Raw genomic sequence first — 27741 nt, forward strand, 5'->3', positions numbered from 1 at the left:
TCTCTGTCGTATTTCTGCTAACACTGGAGTCTTAATTCGTGCGCGTGTGCGATATAATGCCGGCTTACCAGAGCGACCTCTTGCGAGCGCAAGCGAAAGCATAAATGCACTCTCCGTACCGCCGTGCGAGAACTCGTGCGAAGCCGTGCATGGCGAGCCAATCCTTACTTCACGAAGGAGTTTACAGCAATTCCTGTCGTCCTTAGCCCGCCAACACCCCTACGTAATCCTAGTGATACTAACATCTTCTTGGGAGCCTTGCGAAGCTGAAAAACAGCCGAAAGCTCGCATCACTTCCCCCCTCTCTTTCTTTGCACGTAAACGAATTATTTATTTCTCCAGTTCGTTCAAATAAACGCGCATTTTACGATAATAGAAGCCTTCAGGGCTTTAGCCCAGTGCACCCCCCCCACCCCCCACACCACAACCACCACCACCACCTCCGGTTCCGGAGCACCTGGTTGGATATGTGCAGCGCTTCTCCGCGACCCGAATAATAATAATAATAATAATAATAATAATAATAATAATAATAATAATAATAATAATAATAATCCTGGTTAAGCCCACTGCAGGGCAATGGCCTCTCCCATACTTCTCCAACTACCCCGGTCACGCGCTAATTGTGGCCATGTCGTCCCTGCAAACTTCTTAATCTCATCCGCCCACCTAACTTTCTGGCGCCCCCTGCTACGCTTCCCTTCCCTCGGAATGCATTTCGTAACCCTTAAGGACCATCGGTTATCGTCCCTCCTCATTACATCTCCTCCTGCCCATGCATGCCCATTTCTTTTTCTTGATCTCAATAATAATACGCAGCGCCAAACGTGTTCAAATCGCCACCACCTGTCGACCGCGAACTTCGCACCGACATCTCACGCCCCGGAATCTCTCTGACCCCCCCCCCCCCCCCTTCCACCTCCGGTTCCGGATCCCCTGGTTGGATATGTGCAGCGCTTCTCCGCGTCCCTTAGTGTTCCCGCACTGGCTTTCGTCCATTCGACAATAATACGCAGCGCCAAACGTGTTCAAATCGCCACCACCTGTCGACCGCGTACTTCGCACTGAGTTCTCACGTCTCTCTCTGACCCCCCCTCCTCCTCTCCTCCCCTCTCCCACGCAGCGGCGAGAGCGGCGCGGGCAAGACGGAGAGCACCAAGCTGGCGCTGCAGTACCTGGCCGCGGTGAACCGGAGCCCGAGCAACCTGGTCACCGAGCAGATCCTCGAGGCCTCGCCGCTCCTCGAGGCGTTCGGCAACGCCAAGACGGTGCGCAACGACAACTCGTCGCGGTTCGGCAAGTACCTGCGGCTCTTCTTCCGCGACGGCGTCATCACGGGAGCCAACACCACCGACTACCTGCTCGAGAAGTCGCGCATCGTCACGCAGGTGAGCGGGGCCTGCCTTGCCCCTCGCAGCCACAGGCACCACCGGCAAGATAGAGAGAGAAAATGATAAACGAAAGGCAGGGAGGTTAAGCAGTACTGAACCCGGTTGCCTACCTTACACTGGGGGAAGAGGAAGGGAGGAGGGAGACCGCTTTGCTGCTTATAGACACAGAGCCCTGGCAAGAGAGAGAGAAAGAGAGAATGATACACGAAAGGGAGGGAGGTTAACCAGGACTGTGCCCGATTGCCTACCCTACACCGGGGTAAGGGGAAGGGAGATGGGAGACCGCTTTGCTGCTTATAGACACAGAGCCCCGGCAAGAGAGAGAGAGAGAATGATACACGAAAGGCAGGGGGGTTAACCAGGACTGTGCCCGATTGCTTAACCTACACTGGGGGAAGGGGGTGGGAGACCGCTTTGAGCTTACAGGAACAGATCCCCGGCAAGAGAGAGAGAGAGAACGATAAACGAAAGGCAGGGTGGTTAACCAGTCCTAGGTTAACCACCCTGTTTAGTCCTGCTAACCAGTCCTGTTAACCAGTGCTGAAACGCGGAGCTTGCAGTTCCCATAACTCACCATAGCGCCGAAGTTTCCTTTAGTGACTTTTGTAGGAACCTCTAATGCTTTTGTATTTTGTAAAATACGTTGTAAATAAAGAATGAACGAATGAAAAAAAAAAACTGTCGCTGGTGGCGACGCGTAACGGCGCACTGACGAACCATAACGTGATTTTTAAAATTTTGCGTTCAGGAAACATTCTCTTTCAAATAAAACGAACGCGGGGACACACGCGTTAACTCTACAACGGTCTTACTGCGAGAAGACAAAAATTAACGAAGACAGGGCGTGCAGTCATATCTATCAGCGAATCGTTTTTTGCGTGTCACTGGAAGTACGCGTTCGTCTATGATATTCGAGGGTGTTCTTGAGTTTGACCTGGGGCGCTGTAACGTGAAGCTATTCTGATCTGTTTCCATCGCAATTCTGCGCCGCTAGCCCTCCACGACAATTGGTCAAACATTATCCAGGGGCCCTATAACGTAAAGCTATTCCAATATGTTTTTATTCCAATCTCCTGACGTCAAATTTGCGCTACCGCACACGCAAGCATCGGGCGGTGACCCGCAGGGTTGCCTGAGTAGACCAATAAAACGCTCTCCTCGTATAGGAAGTCACTTTTGTTTGCTTTAAAAATGAATAGCATTGACTACACTGAGCGGCTTGTCTTACCTAATTGACTCACTAGAGGAGAGGAGCACGCTCAAGTGGAGATGGATTCGATGGGGCCAAGCCAGCGCAATGAAAATCGATAACCGAATGAAGAGGGTGGTGCCAGCGTCTGTGATTGGTCTGCTTTCCCTTACTTATCTTGCGGTGGCTGGTCGAAAATAGCGACGGCATGCAGCGGAAGGTTAAGAATGCCCGCTAAAACGGATCCTCAGCAAAGAATAGTTGGCAGAACGAGGTTGTTAACATGCCGAAAGTGCTCGAAAACGTTACACGGGCATGCAAAAAGTTTATAATACGCAAATAAACCCATGCTCTCCGGTTGGTGAGAGTAGCCAGCGCCTGAGCCATCGGCGGCAGCCATCTTTTATTCCTTTCGGAATAGGGCAGCCTGTGCCTATTCAGAAGAAAACTAAGTTCTGTTTGGCATATTAATGCATCTTTAACGCGTACACGTCACTTTGACGTGGTGAGTTCTCGCGGTTTTGTGACGTCGCATGACAGGTAGGTGAATTGGGTGTTGCCCGAAAACTTTTGACCAATAGCCGAGCGCTAATGGGCAAAAGGCGTCGAATCATAAACAACCGTTTTTCTTTTGTTCTTTCCAATCATGCATAATTAGTGTGTTCAGGTCATATCAGATGGGGAGCTATCGCGGTTTTCGTGACGTCGCGTGACAGATAGGCAAAGTGGGGGTGGTTCAAAAAAGTTTTTGACCAATGGCGGAGGGCTGCTTGCAGAATTGGAATAGAAAAGTTTGGAATAGCTTTACGTTATAGCGCCCCAGGTCACCAGCCCCACTTCGCCTCTCTGTCACGCCACATTACGAAAACGGCGAAAACTCCCCATCTCGTATGATGTGTACGCACTGACTGTGCGCGATTAGACCCGGCCGAAGGAAAAATAGAAATATTTCAGGTTCTACGCCTTTTTGCCATCAGCCCTCCACTATTGGTCGGAATCTTTCGGGCTGCGCCCACTTCGCCTTGCTGTCAGGCGACGCGCGAAAAAAAACTGCGAGAACTCAGGACACCAAAGCGACGTGTATGTACTAAATATATATGCATTAATATGCCGAACAAAACTGAATTTTTTTTTCGGAATAGCCGCTGACTGCCCCGTTCTGAACGGAATAAAAGTTCGCACTGTGGCAACTCACTGTGGCAACTCGGTGCTGCCAGGCAGAATATATTTCGCTGCGTATAATAAAAAAAGAAATATTCTGTGGCGGTATAACGTTTTTGAACCCTTTCGGCACGTATATGACATCGCTCCGTTAACTCTTCTTCGCTGAGGAACCATTTTAGAAAGGCATTTTTCACCTTACGCGGCGACTTTCCATCAACCGCCGCAAACGAAGCAAAGGGAATCGGGCCAATCGCAGGCGCCGCCTTCCCCATCCGGCTGTCTACTTTCACTGCGCTAGGTCGCATTCACCGACATCCTCTCCGCTTATGCATGCTCCTGGCCTTTGGTGAGCCAATTAGATAAAAATGTCCTGTTAAGGTATAGGAATAATGTTATTCGCTTTCAAAGCAAACAAAAGTTACCGCCTTTAAACGAGGAGAGCGGTTGATTGGGCGCGGTTCCGATAACACTGCTACTCACCACCCGAGGATTTCGTTGGTGATTGAGTAAATTTGACATCGGTAGTTCAGAATAAAATCGCAATCGAATATTTTTACGTTATCCGTCTCCTTTATAAGTCCGGTATTTATAGGAACTTCGTGCCTCGAGAATACAGTTCCGTTTCTTGAACAATTAAAGACATGTTCTCAGTGTCGCCCCGTCGCAATTTCGCGATGTCGTGTTGGGATGATGCAGTAAAACTGACTCCTTGCCTTATCGCACCGTTCTCGCCGCCTTTCCCGTGCTGCAGGCCACCGAGGAGCGCAACTACCACGTCTTCTACGAGCTCCTGGCCGGCCTTTCGGATAAGGACAAGGAGAAGTACGGTCTCCAGACGGCTGACAAGTACTTTTACCTTAACCAGGTACTTCCTGCTGCTAAAGGTGTAGCTCTCTTGAGCCATGGTCTCCCACGTGCTGCCTATGGATGTTTTCGCCCACCTATCGGTGCAGTTCTGTGCACCTAAGGTTAACGCAGCCGTTTCTTTTTTTTTGTCACTTAAGTTGATTATGAACAGCAACTTACTGGAGGCGCGGTGCGAGAAACGGCTTGTTTGAAAGGTGCAGTATAAACCATTCTTAAAGCTAACGCCCAACCGCCGTAATATAATTAATATGAAGAGCGCATTCGTTCACCTTTTATGAGAAATAAGTGGTTGGTATAATCATTTGTATAGACGTAAATTTCTGAATTAAAAAAGAAGTCATTGTTTCGCCCTCAACGTTGTTGACACTGACAGCGATAACAAAGTATTAGACAAGAGCACGAAGTAACACACGTACTTTTATCGGCCTTATTGCAGTAAAGATTCCCTTACCCCTTCAAATAATTGAATTAAATTATGGGGCTTTACGTGCGAAAACCGCGATTTGATTATGAGGCACGCCGTAGTGGGGAACTCCGGAAATTCGGACCACTGGGGGTTCTTTACCGTGCGCATAAATGTAAGTACACGGGTGTTTTCCCATTTCACCCCCATCGAAATGCGGCCGCCGTGGCCAATTCAAGTAACAAGCATCGTGTCACGCGTGCACGCGCAAACGTGAACAGATCTTACTCGACGACCACGAACACTGGCTGTCAGAACGCTGGTCCGATCAGTACGCCGACAGCGGGGAGAGAACGCTTCGTGCTTCATCTCGCTTCACCCCCTCTGGGAAACTCAAGATTGCGCCGACCTTCAACACTAGGCGCGCGGGAACGCAGCGCGCGCGAAGCTATCAGCCATCTCGGCTCGCCCTGAGCCTTTCCACACTGCGTAGATTGCCCCCAAGATACGACGCATGGGTCGCGAATACACTCGGCAGCCCCGCACACAGTCATTCACAGCCACGGCTGGACTATATATAGGAGACGTGCGCTCACCTGCCCCCCCCCCCCCCCTCTTACCCTAGCGCGCGCTTGATCGCGTTGCCTCGCGTTCAGCTTAGGCGTACAGTAAATATTTCCATCTGGAAAACTACTGCAAGTACGTTCGGTAGCACGAACACCTCTCCGCATGTCCGCGGTAGTGCCGTAATGCTAAAGCTTTCTTACCTAGACTCACACAACGACATCGTTTCGAGGTGATCGAGCCAGCAGGGCAAGGACTGTCGATAATGCCACCAATGCGTAAGCTCAACGTTGCCGTATAACCTGACCTAGTGTCCCGACATAGCCGTATTACTAACATCGACCCGCTGCGCACGGTAACGTTGCTCGAATCGTTCGCCGCAGGGAAGATCAATTCTGATACCTGCGTCGGTCGCCGCGAATGATTTATTTATTTATTTATTTATTTATTTATTTATTTATTTATTTATTTATTTATTTATTTATTGCAGGGTGGCGCCATCGAGATGGCATGCAAGGACGACGCCGAGGACTTCCGGTCGCTGCTCTCGGCCATGCAGGTGCTCGGCATGAGCTCCGAGGAGCAGGACGCCATCTTCCGCATCCTGGCCGCCGTGCTGCACCTGGGGAACGTCTACTTCCACCGGAAGCCCGTGAGAACCCTGCTACTTTTTTGCCTCGAGAGATTGATTGATTGATTGATTGATTGATTGATTGATTGATTGATTGATTGATGACCAAGTATGGCAAAGAAGTCCGACACGGCTGTGGACGACACGAAGGACGCGGACAAGAAGACGCAACAGCGTAGGCTTAGCCAGTCAAAAACCAGGAACAGCGTCTAGCCCGAGTCCCACTTCAGTAGCGCTGGCGATCCGGCTGTGGAGCTCGGCACGGCGCACTTCTTCCTTACACTTTGTTGGTTTATCACATAGATGTGATGGAAAGTAAAGGGAAAAGCCATTCAAGGATGGCTTGAGGGAGTCCTTCGCCCCCATACTGGCAAAGACGACATGCAGAGGCACACACCGTTTGTTCACATGGTCATACACTTTCACCGAACTATCATAATAAACACAACATTGTCATGCACTTTGACAAAACCATACAAATAAGCACGTCATTAGTTACTGTCCTACGTAGGGCACCATGCGTTAACATACGTAACTTCACCTCAGCGTCGAATGACACAACCATTACAGTAGACACAACCAGATGCAGTAGAAGCAGTGAGAGCTGAGTGTGACTCAATTGACGTGGTCTAAACTTTAGCCTATTAAAAGCGTATCGAGTGTGAGTCAACTGACGCCTTCTCATGTTCAGTCAATTAAGTATCTATCGAGAGTGCTCGTTGGAAAATTCACGTTGAATTGATTTCCCTTAGACTCAATGGGAACTTGACACGTAGGCAATTAAAGCTCAAAGCGCATTTTCGTAAAGCGATCCGAGGCAAAAAAGAAAGAAAGAGCGGAAGAACAAAGCAACAGTTTTGACAAGGCGGAACCCTTTACTCAAACTTCTTTCTGGGCGAGTTGGTGCATACTTCACATAAAAAATGTTTACAGCGCAAACAGTTTTTATGTCAAGAACCCTTTACATATAAAGGCGAATTTTCGGTCCCTCGTGCCCAAAAGAGAGAGTTTAACAAAAGGCCACGTCTTATGGCACAGTACAGTGTGTCCGTATTTGTAAAACTCCTAGAACACGGCGAATGCTGCAACAGCTACGTGACCAAAGTAAAACAAAAATAAAAAGAAAACACGCGTGTACAGGCTTTCTAACGCACCAAACTAACAGAGAAAAATGATCAGCGAGTGCATTGAATAGTGTTATCGTAAACGTGAAAGACTAGGTAATAAACAATTCGCAGTTCAGCCCGAAAGGTGAAGCACCGATTGCGACAGCAAATTATTAGATAGCTGCACGAAGTAAAGATAGTAGTTTTATCGGCCGTATGAACTTGTAAACTTTCGCTTACTAACTAAATTAACAATGACAGAATATGTAAGCGTGACCTAACGAGGACGTAGAAAGAAACACACACACAGAGAAACGCTGTCCTTGCGTGCGTGCTTCTTTCTACGTCCTTGTTCTGTCGCGCTTACACATTCTATCGTGGATTCAAACCAACTTGCCCGCCAACGTGTTTTGACTAAATTAACCAGTGCGGTGTGACCCGCGCGCAGGTAAACGTGAATACATCTCGCTCGATGAGTGTGGAAACTCGCTGTCAAAATTCTGGAGTTGGGAATCGCGGCAGCAGGAAGTGAATTGGACCTTCCCGCATCTCTCGCTTCAACGAGAACGAAATGTCGAAAGCACAGCACGTACGCAGCCACCGGCACTATAGGCGAACTCTGCAAACATCGCAGATCGCTTTGAAGATGAGGCCCGCGCGGGCGCGCTGTTTGGCCACGTCGCAGATCGTTTTCAAGACACGCGGGCGCCGGCAACGCCTCCCTACGGCGTCCGCCAAAAAAGTACAGAGGGGCGTGGCACTCGCGCAGGCGCCGGACGTTTGCGCGCATGCGCGAGTAAGAGCGGGTGCGAGAGAGAAAATGTTGGGGGCTTTTGCCCCTTGAATATAGATCTTTTGCATCCGCGATGGGGCAGCAGTGCGTTCATGACCCCAGGGAACTTCGGGTCAGCCATTTTCGACAGTCCAGTTAGCCAAGAAAAGAGAAGTATTTTGTCGCATAGTATACTCCAGGCACATATTCTTGGTGTTTTCAGATATAAGGAACGTGCGCCGAACATCAAGCTCATGTAGGGGCTTTTTTTTGTTGCACTTAACACTACAATACACCTGTCAAACGTTCCAATTCTGCAGCGAAACTGGTGCAAGCTGGAGGGTCCTATAAGTTTATAGGCTATTGTAACATATGTCGCTACTGAGGGCTTAACGGAAAGTCTTCTGAGTACTCTGCCTGTAAGTAAGACTAGGCACTACGGAGTTTGTCCCCAGGCGTGCCGCCATTGCGGCATGGGGTCGAGTTTCTCAACGCTTCGGCACTGGCTGCCGGCGCGGTGATACAGGCGATAACATCGAAGAAGTTTCCGTGGGAGCAGTAGGGTCCGTGGAAGAGGCCGGTCCGCATATATTGAAGTCTAGAACGCAGAGCGCCTTAGCAAACGCGGTTGAACGCGAGCGGCTGAAAGGACGCCAGCGATGCTAGACGCCCCTACAACCTTTATGAGAATACGCCGCGCCCCCTATCAGGTTTTACGTTAACCTAACCTAACGACGCCAAGACAGAAAGACATTAATCCTCACGGCGTAACCGCTGTGAGAATACGCCGTGCCACCCTAACGCCTTTTAAGCTAATTTAACGTAACATAAGCTATCATAAACCTAACCTAACGTGGGCGAGACGCAAAGCCAATCGTCCTTACGGCGTGACATCAGGCAATCGCGTTCAACCGTGTTTCCTAAGGCGCTGTGCGTTTATTTCACTCAACGGGGACCACTCACAAATGTTCCTGAAAAGTGCAAGCCCGGCCTCTACTACGACCCATATTGCTCCCCCGGGAAAATCAGTGCTGTTTCTTTTTTCTTGAAGGTAGACTGCTGTAAGGCGCGACAAAGTTATCATCCGACATGACGGACTCAGCACCGCACGCGCGACGAAGTCTGTCCGACGTCCCTTGAGACAGCGATCACCAAATGGGGCGTCAGTGCGCGCTGGGTCAACTGTTTCACCACGCCGGCAGCCAGCGTCCAACCGCAAACAAAATCGATCCCTTACAGCGGTGTCGGTACGCCTAGGGTCACACACATACAACACGCGCTAAGAAGGTTCACCGTACTGCCTAAGCAGAGTCAGGTATTCAAGGAGCGTATCCAACGTAGCATCCACAATGCACGAGTGCCATTGGAGCCGAGGTCTCGCATCATATGCGTGCATGTTATCTCAAGCAGACGCCGTCATCGGACTGCCTTGCTCAATGATACATTTGAATGTAATTTTCAGAATACGTCGCAGCCTTCCCAATTATGAAAGCACGTAAAAGAGTTTGGTGCAGAATGTAAGTCCTTTATCTAAATACACTGAATGCTTAAAAATTTTTTCAGAAAAGCCTGGATTTGTTGTCAAAATCGTGATCTTTTGCACTTATTACAGAGACGGTGAAAATTGGTTGCTTTCATGTTTCCTTCTTTCTTTTCCGTTTCTGCTCTTGCTGCCACTGCCCCTGCTGCCATCAGCCGCTGTTTTATCCCTGTTTGAGTCTGCTTGAGTGCTCATTTTGTTTCCTCAACTCACCGCATGAACTTTCGAGATGCAGCACGCAAATGGTCCGCCTCATGTAAGGGTAAAGATTGACTATATTTCGCTCAGATAATATATATATATATATATATATATATATATATATATATATATATATATATAGAGAGAGAGAGAGAGAGAGAGAGAGATGGAAATGACACCTTTATTTGTTTATTTATTTATTTACATGTACTTTACCGGCCTTCGAGAAGCCATCGTGTAAGAAGGGGGGGAAGTACGGTAACATAGAAGTATGGAATTGAAAAAATAAACATCAGTACAATGAAACCAATATTCACGCAACATGGAAAATAAATACGACATTAGAAATACAGTACGTAGAGCAACAACAAATATATATATATATATATATATATATATGCAAGGTTCCCAACTATCATGAACCAAAGTACCAAGATTTAAAAACATCAAAATGCCATATATAAACATATATGTGTGTGACATTTCCATCTCTCTCTCTCCCTCTCTCTCTCTCTCTCGCTCTCTTTCTATATATATATATATATATATACATATATATATATATATATATATATATATATATATATATATATATATATATATATATATATATATATATATATATATATATAATCAGATTCCACGAACTGCGGGAGTCGTTTTGCTATACGAAGCATTGCCTTGGTAACTGGCTATATCTAGCATAGTATAGGTTTCCACAAGCCTTAGTCGACGGACCTGCCGTGTTCGCGTAGTCAGGCAAGCAGTTCTGTGTGCGTGACGCGAGCATGCATGTGTAGTGCGACGAGAGTAGCAAGACGACGACGACGCTAACAACGATCGTACGACGGCAACGGCGCGATTTGCATTCCGACCCTTCGACGCGCGACTCTATGCGACATGCCGATTGTTCGGTTCTCCGTAGACACTGAGGTGGGGGGGGGGGGGGGAGGCGTAAAGCGATATAAACGCGCCGCTTGTGATGTCATCTGCGACTAAATGTTATGCAGTCTTGCATGACTATATGTCTAGGCCACGTGGCCTGTGCTGAAACGACGGTGGCATTTGTACTGAGTCGAAGGGAGCCCCGCTTAAAGACATGTTCAACCTGGGCCCACCATGAAGCGGGACGCGGAAACTCTCTATGTTTCCCTTGAGACACTCGGTCCCATGCCGAAGTTACATAGCCGATATGCGGCGGCAGCGCCTCTTCCACCCCTGGCGGTTGCCGGACATCCAACTGGATATAATTCACAAAAAAAAAACAATACCTCCATGACGTCATTGATGAGGTGGGGAGGTAGAGGGAGAGGGCGCGCCGCCGGATGGAGGTAGCTTGCCGCGAAGCCCTCCTTTCCCACTGCGCTTGCAAATTCGTTCGGGTTCTAAATAAATGTTTACTTCCTCATCGTGTATGTGTCTAGTCTATAGATTCGACGGGACGTTTCTCTTTTTTTCTTTTCCTTCCCTCTTTCTTTCACCGTCGTTGTCATGTGATGCATTGTCGCGTCACTTCTGACGGCGAGTAGTACCGGAAATTATGTCAGGTCTGGCAACGTTGTAATTTTCGAGTAAGTTGTTGGATTACAACTTCCGGCCATTGTGATTTGGCACTGTACGCATCAAATCATGATGTCTACAGAACGGGATGCGTAAAGCATCAAAACAGCACAGAAGGTTTAACAGAATTGTTCGGGTCCCTTTGCTGGGGCGCGATGTGCGAGAACGTGCAAAGCGCTCAGATATTTTTTTCATCGAATTAAGGGCAGCTTTGGTTGCACAAAAAAATAACCGCATAACGGGTTCACATCTGAGTTGAGCTTATCTCGTATTACTTGAGTCTTACTTGGTAGAGCGCAGGGACCATTTCTAGCAAACGGGAGGCTTTGAGCCTTTGTCCAACGTTTTCCCTCTGACGTGTCGTATAAGAGACTCCACAGCAGTGCCTTCGGAACCCTTTGTCGAACCGGGTCGGAACCGTTTGTCCAATGCGTTCTTGTTTGGGTTCGGTTCCAAGATGGCGGAAAAATAACCGTTAGGTCCAGTTCCGGTTTGGTTTGACACCCTTCTCACGACGCGTCCTCCTCAAACTGGCGTCCGAACTCCGGCACTGAGCCTCTGAATAATAATAATAATAATAATAATAATAATAATAATAATAATAATAATAATAATAATAATAATAAACTTTTGGTCCTCATCCCGAAATATTTCTGCTCTTGATTCTATGCGGATTTACCTCAAAGAGTCACACTGATCCACTGTAGAAATGTTGTAATCGGACATTAACCTTGAAACAGTTGTCACTGTAGCTGGTAAGCAGGGTACGACGACAAACTAACAAGTGCATTGTTGTAGCGAGAGAGAGAGAGAGAGAAACAGAAGGGGGAAAGGCAGGTATACATGTTACATGTTTCATGTAACAAATTAACACTGTGAGGGAGCATGTGATACTTGGTGGTAATGACCGTCGATCTGATTTGCAAATAGCGGATGACAGAGTTTGTGCACTACCAAGTAGGAGCTTGCTACATGACGAGAAAAGAAACAAGTTGGGACTCAACATGTTACTTCTTCAACTGCCAAAAAATGCCATTAAATGCAAGTAAGCTTGTATGTCAAATTTTAGCGTTCCCGCTGCGTACGTTACAAAACTGTAGACTGCTGCTTTCCTGATAGGGCTCACGGCCCTCTATCCGACACACTTGCAACCATTTCATGTTGAGCACGTAGTTGAAGAGGACCTGTTGTCATTATGGTGACCGCTGAGCTTCTTATGGCTTGGCGTGGGCAGCTTGCAGACCAGTAACGTCTCTCTTGTCCATATTCTTGAAAAGAGAAATGGTGAAACCATGACAAACATGCAAGCAGAAAAGCGTAAAACAAAAGTTAGTCAAATAAATGAACAAATCACGGTTTTAGTTGAAGTGTTCAGGAGCATACCTAGCGAGGATGCTGGCTCTGTGGTGACACATTCACTGTTGACTTCTACGTCCAGAGACAATAGAGTCCAAAGGGGTGATCAAATATGAGCAGCGCCTTGGAGGCTGGATGAAAAAGCAGAAAGAGCCTCAATTACTGTGGTGGAAATGTGGGTGAGTTTGTGATTCATGTGTGACTAAGAACAGTGCCCAAAACGCTCCATGGCAGAAAAGCACACACACACACGACACTGTTTTGAGTGTGCATTTCATTCAGCGGTGTCCTTGTGTGGGCTGTGCTTAGTGAAGCCGCGACTAAATCTTTGGCCAGATACTTGGTAAAAACACAGTAATTCTATTGTGTATCAAATGCTATTAATCCAGCTGTATCACCGGAAGTACATTTGCACTAATGTGCAGTAAATTTATCGCAGCGATCATACATGCAGACACAGCCAAAACTTTTTATTTTTTACACTGTACTCCGTGTTATGAATTTTAGCGACGTGACAAAATAGCTAGAACCTTGTTTGAATTGCCCTTGAAGAGCAATAACTTTATTATAATTTTTCACTTTGAAAAAAAAAATGACTACAGGAATCTGTTTTTTTTTTTATCCGCCTCGCAACCGAAGAAATTCATAGCTGTTAATGCGAAACAGGGTTTTTTTATACTCACCGGTATGCCCACCCAGACGCTGCAAGGTTAATCCGCTTTCTTGGGTAGTTTCCAAACAGACTGTGCTCGGTTCCAGCGACGAGTTTTCACGCTAGCTAGCATATTTTATTCAAGCAACGCATCATTACGCTGCCAGACGCGGCGGATCATTGTCGACGGAAGCCGTGTATGTAGCCATAATGCCAGTGAAAGGCCGCAGCTGATGAAATTCACCGTCATTAAACAGGTTCGCCTCGTAGCGCCTATCGAATGTTGGACGCCTAAACTGGCTGAGATATTATTGTGGTCTAAGTAAAACGAACCTGCGTGACGCTGTACAAAGGAAACGACCACCCCGTTCGCAAATAAAACCGCCGTACAATTCGAATCGATAAGCGGCACGGACTGCAATCGATACCAGTGGGCTGCTGCTTATCACACGCCAGTGAGGTCTCGAAACCTTTAATCAAGTAATAGAGCACGGGGTTTAATAACGTAAGTCCAATAAAAACAACTGTCTGCTTATTTTGCAAAAAAAACTACACGTTAACTATGTTTGACGGTTGCTATATGTACAGTTATGCATGAGATATTTATCCGCGTTGGGCGCCCCTAGCAGAAAAAATACAAACTCAAGTATGCGACAAAATTACAGTACCACCACTTGCGCGCTTATGCTGGAATGCGCCGCGGTTGATTTTTCGTCCTCTGTGGCAATCGCTGCAACTTGAGAGTGTGCGGAGCACGACCGTACTGCCTGTAGGAGGAATCAGATATGTGTTTAGAAAAAGTTTATTTCAACAAGAGACGATACGAACACTGAGTCATAATCACGGCACAATTCAAGGAGCTACAGAACTTCAATCACCGGAGAAGCGCCATCTGGAGCCAAGGTCTTGCAACATATGCGTGCATGTTATCTCAAGCAAACGCCATCCTCGGGCTGATTTGCTCAGTGAGATATTTGAATGCAATTTTCAGAATACTTCGCAACCTTTATAATTATGAAAGCAGGCGAAAGAGTATGGTGTAGAATCTAAGTCCTTTATCTAAATACACTGAATGCTTAATTTCTTTTTTTAAAAAGCTTGAATTTGTTGCCAAAATCGGGATCTTTTGCACTTTTTACAGAGAGGCTGCAAATTGCTTGCTTTCTCGTTTCTTTTTTTTTCCGTTTCTGCTCTTGCTGCCACTGCTCCTGCTGCCGTTTAACCGTGTTTTAAAGCGAAAGCTTTACTGGCCGCGAACTTGCGATTTTGCCGTGGCCGTGCTCCCAGGAGGCACATGACGTCACACCGAGTTCCTCGTCATAGCGCGTTTCTCGTCGTTGCGCTCGCCTCCGCTCGCTTCGCCAGCTACATCGCATGCCTGATAACATGTCGGAGGATTGAAAAGGAGAGCTCGCGTGCGCCGCAACCACAGTTGAGGCGGCAGTATGGGCGGCGATAATTGTGATAAGCAGGAGGAGGCCTGGAATCGACATCGGAACGAGGTGAAGAGGAAATGAATCGCCCAGGAAACAGACGAACAGCGCGCCGAACGACTGGCTAAACGCCGCAACACAGCTAGAAAACCAGATTAACCTCGACTTGCAATCAAGATTAACCAAGGCTAACCATGCTATGCCTTAGCTTTCGCTACGTATATCCTGGCATAGCCGAGCTAAGCCACTGCCAATTTTTCTCCCTAACTCGCCGCATGAACTTACGAGATGCAGCACGCAAATCGGTCCGCCTCACGTAAGGTTACAGATAGACTATATATATGCAAGGTTCCCAACTATCATGAACCAATGCACCAAGATTTAAAAATATAAAAATGCCATATATATACATATATGTGTGTGATATTTCCATCTCTCTCTCTCTCTCTCTCTCTCTCTCTATATATATATATATATATATATATATATATATATATATATATATATATATATATATATATATATATATACACACACACACACACACACACACACACACACACACACTCACACACACACATATGATTCCCCGAAAAGCGGGAATGGCTGTTATTCGAAGCATTTCCTTGATAGCTGGCTATATCTAGCATAGTTCAGGTTTCCGCAAAGCCTTAGTCTATAGACCTGCCGTGTTCGCGTGATGCAAACAGTTGTGTGTGGTGCGACGAGAGTAGCAAGACGACGACGACGCTAACAACGATCGTACGACGGCAACGGCGCGATCTGCATTCCGGCCCTTCAACGCGCTACTCTATGCGACCTGCCGATTGTGCGGTTCTCCGTAGACACTGAGGTTGGGGGGGGGGGGAGGCGTAAAGCGATATAAACGCGCCGTTTGTGACGTCACCTGCGAGTAAATGTTATGCAGTCTTGCACGACTATATGTCTAGGCCACGTGGTCTGTGCTGAAACGACGGTGGCGTTTGTACTGGGGCGAAGGGAGCCCCGCTTAAAGACATGTTCAACCTAAACCCATCATGAAGGCGGTACAACCGGGGCGCGGAAACTCCCTATACTTCCCTAGGGACTCTCGGTCCCGTGCCCATGCGCGGCGGCAGCGCCGCTTCCACCACTGGCGGTTGATGGACGTCCAACTGGAAATACTTCACAAACAAGGCCCCCATGACGTCACTGATGACGTCGGGAGGTAAAGGGAGAGGGCGTCTCGCCGGAAGGAGGAGGCTCGCCGCGAAGCCCTCCTTTCCCACTTCGCTTGCAAATTCGTTGGCGTTCTAAATAAATATACTTACTTCCCTATCGTGTACGTGTCTGGTCTACAGATTGAGCGGGACGTTTTCCTTTCTCATTTCTTTCCCTCTTTCTTTCGCCGTCATTGTCACGTGATGCATTGTCGCGTCGCTTCTGACGGCGAGTAGCACCGGAAATGATGTCAGGTCTCTCAACGCTGCAGTTTTCGAGTAAGTTGTTGGATTACAACTACCGGCCATTGTGATTCGGTGCTGTACGCATCACATCATGATGCGTACAGCATCAGAACGTAATGCGTACGTCAAAACAGCACCGCAACGGCGGCCGCATTTCGATGGGGGCGAAATGCGAAAACACCCGTGTACTTAGATTTAGGTGCACGTTAAAGAACCCCAGGTGGTCAAAATTTCCGGAGTCCTCCACTACGGCGTGCCTCATAATCAGAAAGTGGTTTTGGCACGTAAAACCCCAAATATTATTAAAACAGCACCGCAGGTTGAAAGCTCTTCGGGTCCCTTTGCTGGAGCTAGATGCGCGAGAACGTGCAAAGAGCTCAGATTTTCTTTTCATCGTATAAAGGGCAGCTTTTGTTGCACGAAAAATTAACCGCATAACGAGTGTCACACCTGAGTTGAGCTTATCTCGTGTTAAGTACTTGAGTCTTGCCTGGTAGAGCGCGGGAATCATTTCCGGTATACGGGCGGCCTTGAGCCTTTGTCCAACGTTTCCCCACTGAGGTGTCCTATAGGAGAGACTACACAGCAGTGCCTTCGGAACCCTTTGTCGAACCGGGTCGGAACCGTTTCCCCCATGCGTTATTATTTGGGTTCGGTTCCAAGATGGCGGAAAAATAACGGTTCGATTCAGTTCCGGTTCGGTTTGACACCCTGCTCATGACGTCCCTTTCTTGAACTGTAAGCCGATCTCCCCCACTGAGCCGCTGAATAATAATAATAATCATAATAATAATAATAATAATAATAATAATAATAATAAACTGTTGCTCCTCATGCTGAAATATTTGTGCTCTTGGTTCTCTGCTGATTTACCTCAAAGAGCCATACTGGCCCACTGTCGAACTTTCGTAATCGGGCACTAGCCTTGAAACAGTTGTCACTGTAGCTTGTAAGCAGGGTACGACGACAAACCGACAAGAGCATTGTTGTTGCGAAATGTGTATAGCGATCAACTATAGCGAACGCTTGAGGCGTTCTGCACTGAAGATTCGATGGACGCCAAAAAGGAACCGTCGGCCTTGCGCCTTGGCGGCTCGAGTCAGCCAACCGACGCTGGGGCCAAGGAAGGGTATGCGACACAGGGCTACGACGACAGACGAACGCGAGCGCTTTTGAAGCGAAAAGCTTCACTACGCCTACTCGCGTGTTGACTAGCGTATAGACCTTTTTCATCCACTCTGTGGCAGCAGTGCATTCATGACCCCAGAAAACTTCCGGTCATGCATTTCTGACAGTCAAGTTTGCCAAGAAAACGGAAGCATTTTGCGCATAATTTACTGTAGGCACATATTCTTGACATGTTCAGATATAAAGAAAGTGCGGCATGTGTAGATCTCATGTATGGGATTTTTTTGTGGCACTGAACAATAAAATTCATTTGTAGAACATTCCAACTTAGCAAAACTTATGCCAGCTGGAGGGTTCTGTAAATTTATAGGCTATTGTTACTCGCGTTGTTCCAGAGGGCTTAACCGGAAGTCTTCTGGGAAGCCTGTAAGCGTGAAAAGGGTCTATACGCTAGTCAACACCGCGCTTCGCGCGAGCAAGCGTATGTCGGAACTGGCTCCGTAAGCGTGAACACCGCGCTTCGCGCGAGCCGGCGTATGTCGGAACTGGCTCCGTAAGCGTGAACACCGCGCTTCGCGCGAGCAAGCGTATGTCGGAACTGGCTCCGTAAGCGTGAACACCGCGCTTCGCGCGAGCCGGCGTATGTCGGAACTGGCACCGTAAGCGTGAACACCGCGCTTCGCGCGAGCAAGCGTATGTCGGAACTGGCTCCGTAAGCGTGAACACCGCGCTTCGCGCGAGCCGGCGTATGTCGGAACTGGCTCCGTAAGCGTGAACACCGCGCTTCGCGCGAGCCGGCGTATGTCGGAACTGGCTCCGTAAGCGTGAACACCGCTCTTCGCGCGAGCCGGCGTATGTCGGAACTGGCTCCGTAAGCGTGAACACCGCGCTTCGCGCGAGCAAGCGTATGTCGGAACTGGCTCCGTAAGCGTGAACACCGCGCTTCGCGCGAGCCGGCGTATGTCGGAACTGGCTCCGTAAGCGTGAACACCGCGCTTCGCGCGAGCCGGCGTATGTCGGAACTGGCTCCGTAAGCGTGAACACCGCGCTTCGCGCGAGCAAGCGTATGTCGGAACTGGCTCCGTAAGCGTGAACACCGCGCTTCGCGCGAGCCGACGTATGTCGGAACTGGCTCCGTAAGCGTGAACACCGCGCTTCGCGCGAGCCGGCGTATGTCGGAACTGGCTCCGTAAGCGTGAACACCGCGCTTCGCGCGAGCCGGCGTATGTCGGAACTGGCTCCGTAAGCGTGAACACCGCTCTTCGCGCGAGCAGGCGTATGTCGGAACTGGCTCCGTAAGCGTGTTCGGAGTCGGCGCAGGTGGCCACTGCCGCGCGCTATGCGTCATCGTTTGACGTTCGCCGCAAGCGCGCGTTTATCGCGGAGGCCGACTATGTAACCGCGTGCCAGGGAATAGGCGTGCGCATTCAACATGGAAGGAGAAGAGAGCGATACTGCCGATACGGAGAGCTGTGTTTATGGCTGTACAGAAATCGCAAGACAATGTGCCCAACAATGATGAATAAGGAAGTTTAATAATCCTGCATAACCTATGGTATATACCATTGATAAACAATTTGCATAACTACACAAGGCACTCAAGGCATTACTGAACTTTTTAAAAATTACAGGCCTGGACTGCAGACTTTGAGCATGCCCAATTGCTTGCCATATTTTCTACATCTTCCTTCTATCGTCATCGTCACCCATCATGCACCTCTTTCTTCCCTCTTTCTTTCCCACTTCCCCTTCCCCCAATGCCGAGTAGCTGGCTAGAGGAATATACCTCAGGCCGACCTCTCGGCATTTCGTGTCATTAAACTTCTTTCTCTCTCTACACAAGGCACACGTATGGCATAACCATAAGCTAACCAAAGCATATCCATAAGTGAAACCGTAAGCATAACCATAGGCTAGATCATAAAGCATAACCGTAAGCTAAACCGTAAGCATATCCATAACTTAAACCATAAGCATATCCATAAGCATATCCATAGGCTAAACCGTAAGCATATCCATAGGCTATATCATAAAGCTTAACCATAAGCTTCACCGAACCTATTCGCTTCGAGATATCCAGGCTTAACCTTAGCTAAGCCCTAGCCAATTTTTTTCCTGCTTCGCGCTGTATACGCCTTTGCAACGGCAGCAGTGGATTACCAACTATAGCACAAACAATATGCCACAGAAACATCAGCGGATCATCTCGTGACCTCCAGGCAATGATCGGAAGCGTGGACTGATGTTCCCGCACCTGTCTCGTTTCTCGCAGCTCAAGCACGGGCAGGAGGGAGTCCAGGTGGGAAGCGAGGCGGAGGTCCGCTGGGCGTCGCACCTGCTGCAACTGGCGGAGGACGGCATCCTGAGCGCGCTCACCACCAAGACCACGGTTTGTGCGCTACTCTTGGGCGATCGTAGTGCGGTGCCTAACCGCCGTCGCGGAAGTACGCACTGTTCTCCCACGTCACACTTGGATTGTCGTTGCGTTTCTTGCTCTGCACAGGAAGCCCGCGGCGAGCGTCTGACGACCCCGCTGAACATCGACCAGGCCCTCGACGCAAGGTAAGCTTGCTGCATGAGACGTCCTGAGAATGGCATTGTCGACACTTTCCTGCTTTCTTGCTTTTTTTTGTGTGTGTGGTCGGATTAGGAGTGTCAAAGTGGGAAAACAAGTGTGTGTGCGTATGAAGCGTGGGAAGTCGGTCACGTGGTAGAGGAACGCTGGGATGGAAGCTAGAGCTTAGAAGAGCGTTTAAGAGCGGACGCCGTGTTGCACGACGTGTCTCCTGCTTTTACTCGGACCTTGTTGAGCGGCGCGAAAACGGACAGAGGACGCAGTTTGATAGGAGACGTGGACGTGCGTGGGGGTTTAACGCTTGTCCAGAGCTTGACGTTTTCAGCGCTCGTTTGCGTCTTCTGTCCGTTTTCGCGCTGTTTGACTAGATGGAACGCCAATTAGCCTGGTACCACGTACCCTGCTGCTGTTCACACGGATCGATCACTCGGCCTCGCCCCCCCCCCCCACCTTCTTCGCATGATCGCAGGGACGCCGTGGCGAAAGCCCTGTACTCGGGCCTCTTTTCGTGGCTGGTGTGGCGCGTCAACCAAGCCGTCTGCCAGCGGGAGACGGCGAGGACCACGGCCATCGCCATCTTGGACATATTCGGCTTTGAGGTCGGTAGAACGTTGCATTAATCATCATCATCACCACCACCATCATCATCATCAGCAGCAGCAGCATCAGCCTGTTTTATGTCCACTGCAGGACGAAGGCCTCTGCCTGCGATCTCCAATTACCCCTGTCCTGCGCCAACCGATTCCAACTGGCGCCCGCGAATTTCCTCATTTCATCGCTCCACTTAGTCTTCTGTCGTCCTTGACTGCATTTCCCTTCTCTTGGTATACATTCTGTAACCCTAATGGTCCAACGGTTATCTAACCGGCGCATTACATGACCTGCCCAGCTCCATTTTTTGTTCTCTTGGTGTCAATTAGAATATCTCTATACCCGTTTGCTCTCTGATCCAAACCGCTCCCTTTCTGTCTCTTAACGTTATGCCTAGCAATCTTCATTCCATCGCTCTTTGCGCGGTCCTTGACTTCTCAAGCTTCTGTGTAAGTCTCCAAGTATCTGCCCGATATATCAGCGCTGGTAAAATGCGCTGATTGTACAGATTACTTTTCAATGATAATGATAAGCTTCAACTTTTTTTCGACTACGACAATATTGCAGCTTTCGGCTGCCAAAGAACCCGTCATACCAAAACTGTGGCTAAAGACACTGCACAGGACAAGACGTATAACACTAAGTTGCAGATATGATGTTCTGTGTAGGGGCAGTGAATGACTTGTGACAAGCATGACTAATCTCGGCAAGCTGTCTATAGGTAACTTATGAACCTGAAAGAAAAAAGACTAGACTTTGGTAGGGCGTCTAAATAAACGTCAGTGACGATAGGCAAGTCGTAAGAAGGAAGGTTTGGCCTTGTCAACACTTCGTGATGCGAGTAGCTGTAGCACGCAAACAAGAAGGACAGATGGCAGGCACTTGTTATTCGGCCCCCTTAACTGCGCGCTACAACAACATGCATAATTACGGGGCCCTCTCGCGATATTAACCCCACTAAGCCGAAACACCATTCCAGATTAAATCAAAACAGGTTGTTCACATTTATTTCTGGCCCTGGATAGCATATCTGTACAAAAAAAAAGTGGAGTTATAATTGGGTAAAATTCATTAGTACGGTAATTAATTAATTAGTAAACGAATTACTGAACTCTCTAAAGCTGAAAACTCCCTCCAGCATGCGCAAACACATAGCAGTGGCTCCACGTTGGGTTTCCAGCACTTAAATCGGATCTTTTAGGCACCGAATTCAGCACATACGTTGAGTTTCTTGGAGTTAAGTTGTCTCACTTCATCGCGAGTAGGCAGTGACGGTCATGTCTCTGAAGTCTCTCAGTTATTCCTGCAGATATTTGGGCAGGGAATATTTTTGGACCCTGGAGCAGACCTGCTCGTGTTTTGACCTCAATGAAGGCACGTTAGTCTTCCTTTGTGGACACTTCAACCAGACGATCAAGATATGCTGGCTACCGTGTATGCTTGCGCCTGCCCCTTGTACATCTTGTGTGTATGTGTGCACTCTGAACGCGTGGGTTCACTTCATGCATCGTCGATGTCACCTGGAGTCGCATGATAGACGTACGGCCAGACACACATTCATGGAACCCACGAAAGAATGCCTCTCTCTCTGTCTCTTCCCTTCCGTGGTCTTCAGTTTCGCGAACTTATCGCAATTGCCTCGGGCATTGCGGACCGCCCGATGCGTCAGCCAGGAACGGGCAACTTGTTCACAAATCGCGTGAGCCCCTGGCTATCAGTGATGCTAATGGCTCATATCGTATATACTCAACCGTTCCCTTTTCCTTACCCCCAGTTTTGGGTAGCAAACCGGACGCTCGTCTGGTTGACCTCCCTGCCTTTCGTCTCCTCGCTTTCTGTCCCTCTCTCTCAACTGTTTCATATTTCTTCCAAAGAAAGCGTTCGTTCATTCGTTCCGCTTGTCCAACCGTCCCGATCCCGACAGGACCTGAAGGAGAACAGCCTCGAGCAGCTGTGCATCAACTACGCCAACGAGGCGCTGCAGCAGTTCCAGATCCGGCAGGTGTTCAAGCTCGAGCAGGCCGAGTACAGCCGCGAACGCCTCAGCTGGCAGCCGCTGAGCCACTGCGACAACCAGGGCGCGCTGCAGCTGATCGCCAAGCGGCCGCTGGGGCTGCTCGCGCTGCTGGACGACGAGTCCAACTTCCCCAAGGCCACGGACGCCTCGTTCCTGGACAAGTGCCACTACAACCACGCCCTGGACGAGCTGTACTCGCGGCCACGCATGTCATCGCTCGAGTTCGGCGTGCGCCACTACGCGGGTCACGTGTGGTACTCGGTCGAGGGGTTCCTGGACAAGAACCGGGACACCCTGCGACCCGACGTGGTGCAGCTGCTCATCTCGTCCAAGCTGCCCGTGAGTTTGGCCGGCCGTCTGCTCGCCCCGCTTTGTCGGCGCCGTCTGGGCCCGCTTCTTATAGTCCGAATATACTATATGTAGAGTTTGCCAGTAAGACATTATGCGAGTCATTGCGATTAAGATAGGGCCTCGAGATCCTCGCGCAGGTGTATGGCGTGTGAATTGAAGTATATGCAGACGTGTCCGTCTGCGCACTCGGTTACCGTTGAAAGGCCTTCTGTTCGGCCCGCTGTGTCAGTGCCCGTTGGGTTCGCTTTTGAACGGATTTCGTGGCGCATTGCTCATGTTGAGTTTTTAACGAAATAGCGAGAAAGCGATATAACCAAACTTAGTGGGGGGGGGGGGGGGTCCACCCAAAGCAGAAATTCCGGCAGAGTCCTTCCCACGACGACTGTTGACGCGAATACGATTAACACTCCGGCAATGTACCAACACAGCGTATACAAGGCCCCGCCGAAACGTGTCATGGATGAGCCGCGTGCTGCAGCCCGGTTCCTATCTCTCGCTTCCCTCTGGACTCGCTACGCTACCTGGCGGCGCGTGCTCGAAGTCCCCTTCGGAGATTGCGTGGCCTCCGAGACTGCACCGCTGGCGCGTCCGTGCGTGCTAAGGCTGCGCATTAATCACTCGCCGCCCGAAGATATTTGCGGGGCCATGCTAAAGCGTCAGGCTGACGTGCTCGAGGAAAGAAAACGTGACGCGTGTTGACCCCGCCGCACCGAATGAATTTTAAGGAAGTTTTTTAATCGAAGATGGGCGTAAAGAGGCTCGATCGATAGATGCAGAGTGAGTGAACACGAGCTAAGAATGCTAATCGCATTAAAAATCATCTAGCGTGCTACTCTGCTCAGTAGGGAGGAAATGTGAGAAATAGAGCGAGGGGTATGAAAAAGTGGCGATTAGTATACAGGTCGTCCCAGCTAAGTTTAGCCAGAGTTTAAAAATATATTAATGCCAAATACTGGACAAAACCAAGGCAATATTGTTTGCCGTCACTTGGAGGTGCTCATATAATTTTTTTCATTCCACCTAATTAGATAATTAGTCTCAATTAATTAATCAACTTCTCAAACATCATAACTAAATGAAAAGTGTCAATGAGAAAATTGTAGAGCAACATGAAAAACTCCCGATGCAGCTTTCTGTTCCTCAATACGTGCTACATAAGAGTGCTTTTCCGAGCGGGAAAGAAGCCTGCGAATACACGCAATGTGCCTCGAGCGGCCAGTAGAACGACAATCTTGCGTGTATTCGCGGGCTGCTTTCCCGCTCGGAAAAGCACTCTTATGTAGCACGTATTGAGGAACAGAAAGCTGCATCGAGAGTTCGTCACATTTTTCTCATTGACACTCTTAATCTAATTAGAATATTCGAGAAATTGATTAATTATTTAAGACCAATTATGCAATTAGGCGCAATTAAAAAGGTACTGTGAGCATCTTCAAGAGACGGCAACGTTACCTTGCTTCTGTCCAGCTACGTGGCGTTTGCATATCTTTAAATCTTGGCGCATGACAATGGGGACACCCTTTACATACACATTCTTGTCCAGACAGCCTTTTTACACCTGTGAACCTAAACCTGCACAGCCCAAAATTTCAAGGGCCGCACGCACGACCGACTTTGTTGAAATAACTCCCGGCCAAGTGCCCGATAAGACATATTCCGATAAGACATATTCCGATAAGACTTATCCTCAGTGACCTGTTGCTGCCCAATTAGCGCCAAGGAAGAGGCGAGAGCCTGCTGTACACAGCCGTAAAATTTAGGGCAATGCTCCTAGAGTAATGTGACACACCCCCTCGGGCGAAACTGCCTGCGCAACATAGTTGAGGGCTCTTGACCGCTGTCCCGGGCTCTCGCTTCCGCGTCGACTCATCGCTTCACTGTCTCTCGGAACAGTGTTTCAACCGTGGCTGCAGACATGCTCTAAGACGGTCATTTTGTACCGACACCGCAAAGACCTGACAAGAGAAACCGAGGAAGCATCTGAGATTGCACGGGCAGGTGATCTACGCGTCTGTGGCATCATCAACAACAGAGCTTGAGTTCACGTCGCTACGGCATGGGGCGTTCTCGTTAAGCCTTTGTGTCCTCCTTTCCCTTAGCACGATCAGTTGCGTGTATATGCTCCCCCTTCCGCAACAAACGCCGTGTAGAAAGTTAGCGCTCGTCCTGACTAGTCCTTGTCGATCGTCCTTCCCGCGATATGTGCTTCCAGTGTGACCGTGCTCCGAAACGTCTTTCTGTTCTCCTCTCGCAACGGCAGATGGTGTCTTGCGTACATATGCTCCCCTTCCGCAATAAACGCCGTGTTGAAAGTTAGCACTTGTCCTGTCTAGTATTTGTCGAGATGTCCTTCCCGCGATGTGTGCTTTCAGTGCGACTGTGCTCCGAAACGTCTTTCTGCTCTCCTCTCGCGACGGCAGATGGTGTCCCAGATGTTCGAGTGGCGTCGGGCCACGGCCGAGGCCTGCAAGACGTCGAGCAAGGCGGACGGCCGCTTCGTCACCATGAAGCCCCGGGCGCCCACGGTGGCCGCCCGATTCCACGACTCCCTGCAGAGTCTCATGGAGGCCATGGCGCAGTGAGTGCTATATACTCTCTCTCTCTCTGGCATCCTCTGTCGCCCGGCGTTTGTGTATACAATGCGACAGTTTCGTAGCAAGATAGAAGCGAGGCGTGCAGACAGGACACAAGAGTAGAGAAGTGGACAACACGAACGCCGCTCTACTCTTGTGTCCTGTGTGCACGCCTCTCACTTCTATTTTGCATAATGAATCCTTACCAATTAACTAGCTCAGCTTTCTGTCGTTCGTAGCAAGTGCCGGCATCATCGTAGGGACGCCGAAGGAAAACGCCCACCCCGGATTCTATAACTTACTTCCACTCGACACTCGACCTCGACTCGCGATTATGATGATGATGATGATGATTATTATGATGATTATTATTATGATGATGATATGGTGCTCTTCCCTTTGTGGCGGTCAGCGCAAGTTTTGATAACACTCCAGGTCGATTCCTGAGTACGGGTTTTGTGATTGGCCGCTCTCGATGTGTCCTGTGGTCATTGAAGTGAAGGCGCGTTTCTCAAACAACTCCGCTGCCGGTGTTGCCACCGCGAACCGTTATTGCATGGCCTCTGAGATCGAGCCAATGCTGCGCGCCGCCTAATCTCAGAGGTTATGGTTCATGGTTATTGAAAAGCAGTGTATCTTGACTTTTTTATTTATTTTTTATTGGAGCGTTGCCGTTGTGCTTCACCAGGCCATAGGAAAGCTACATGCGATATATTTGCATCAACGCTTCCTATTCGCTCAGATTAACTCACAGGCTAGGGGACTATCACGATCATCATTGTAGATCATCATTGTAGATCATCATTGTCATGAAACGGCACTTGCACGAATGTTCCCTACTTGGTAAAATCTATGAGCGTCGAGTCGATGCCTGTCTGTGAATACGAAGGCCAAGGGTATACCAGTAAAGCATTGTTTCGGAAACTGTTTTCATTCGTTCGGTGGAACAGGATGTGGTAGTAGCAGAGAAAAGGAAGGCCATGCACTTCCATTTTCAGATTTTGTGTGTCATGTCAGAGACATCGCAGTATTTTCGCGCATTCCGGTCGTTTGGAAATGGAATGGAATGGAAACTCGCTAGACCGAGTAATCTTGTTCGTGCAGAGTGCTAAACGATGGAATTATCAACAAACACTTATATACACAGTGCCGTCTTTCCTAAATAATCTTATTTGTCAACGTTTTGAAGTCTCTTGCAACTCAAACTCTCAAGTTAGGCTGCGTTGCCCACATGAATGCAGGTATCTCTGGATATGAATGTAAATATGAGCATGCATATATCTGTTAGCGCAGAAATGTGCTAAACTGAACTGGTTTCCTGCTAAAGTATCTGTATATATATTTCTGTATGGGTGGACATGGTGGACATGGACGCCGGACCCATACACGCCGGACCCATGTGCCTTTGTTTATAGTTAAGTTTGCTCGTATTGATTGTCTGTACGATTTCTTTTAGGCTGTATGTTTTAGATTAATTTTTTGTGTGCCTGTGCTGCACTGCTGTCCCACCAAAGGAGCCGGGTCTCCTGCCAAGTTCATCAAAGATGTTTTTTTTTTTTGTCCCAGCTCCTCCTCTCAGGGGAATAAAATTTGAATTTGAAATCACAGTCCCGAGCCATCGCTGTTCTGATCAATGACGCCGCAGACTTCAAGCCGTGCATAACTATATCCTTTCGTCTGCGCCTCTAAGTATCATGTAATGATGTTCAATGAACTGAGCGTGTCAGTCATAAAACAGATCGGAGGGCGGTCTGTACAAGCAATCCGCAACTTGGTATCTGCTTCGTTGCAGGTGCAACCCGTGGTTCGTGCGCTGCATCAAGCCCAACAACGAGAAGGCGCCCATGAAGTTCGACCTGGCCGTGGTGCTGGAGCAGCTGCGGTACTCGGGCATGCTGGACACCATACGCATACGCAAGCTCGGATATCCGATACGCTTCAAGTTCGCCACCTTCTCGGAGAGGTACGGTCGTCTCGACGAGCGCGCTTTCTCCCACTTTCTTTCAGCCCCCCTCCTCCTCCCGATGACGTCACTTCGGTTGTAGGCTCACTCGGTCCAGACGTGCCTAGTTAATAGTTTTCTTACCGCGCTGGCTTGAGAACCACAAAACACAGAACAAGACTCTTGTACCCACCAGCCCCAGTCGCGCCACTTCTACCGTACACATATATGCTATTATATCCCGCGTGTTTGGTTGACCATTGTCTGAGAACGTTAAAAAATTTTTTAGA

The 27741-nt window shown here is 48.8% G+C and overlaps 1 protein-coding gene across 1 annotated transcript in view; it reads left to right on the forward strand.

The window, feature by feature from the left end:
- Nucleotides 1-27741, forward strand: part of Myo10A (Myosin 10A) — a 159166-nt gene that overhangs the window by 44307 nt on the left and 87118 nt on the right. The window contains exons 7-15 of the mRNA XM_070524149.1: nucleotides 1124-1388; nucleotides 4496-4609; nucleotides 6069-6230; nucleotides 19675-19791; nucleotides 19906-19964; nucleotides 20447-20576; nucleotides 22493-22924; nucleotides 25357-25514; nucleotides 27302-27472. Of these exons, the coding sequence (XP_070380250.1) occupies nucleotides 1124-1388; nucleotides 4496-4609; nucleotides 6069-6230; nucleotides 19675-19791; nucleotides 19906-19964; nucleotides 20447-20576; nucleotides 22493-22924; nucleotides 25357-25514; nucleotides 27302-27472 (1608 nt within the window). The remainder of the gene's footprint in view (nucleotides 1-1123; nucleotides 1389-4495; nucleotides 4610-6068; nucleotides 6231-19674; nucleotides 19792-19905; nucleotides 19965-20446; nucleotides 20577-22492; nucleotides 22925-25356; nucleotides 25515-27301; nucleotides 27473-27741) is intronic.

This window comes from Dermacentor albipictus, chromosome 8 (assembly GCF_038994185.2).
Source record: "Dermacentor albipictus isolate Rhodes 1998 colony chromosome 8, USDA_Dalb.pri_finalv2, whole genome shotgun sequence".
Taxonomy (NCBI): domain Eukaryota; kingdom Metazoa; phylum Arthropoda; class Arachnida; order Ixodida; family Ixodidae; genus Dermacentor; species Dermacentor albipictus.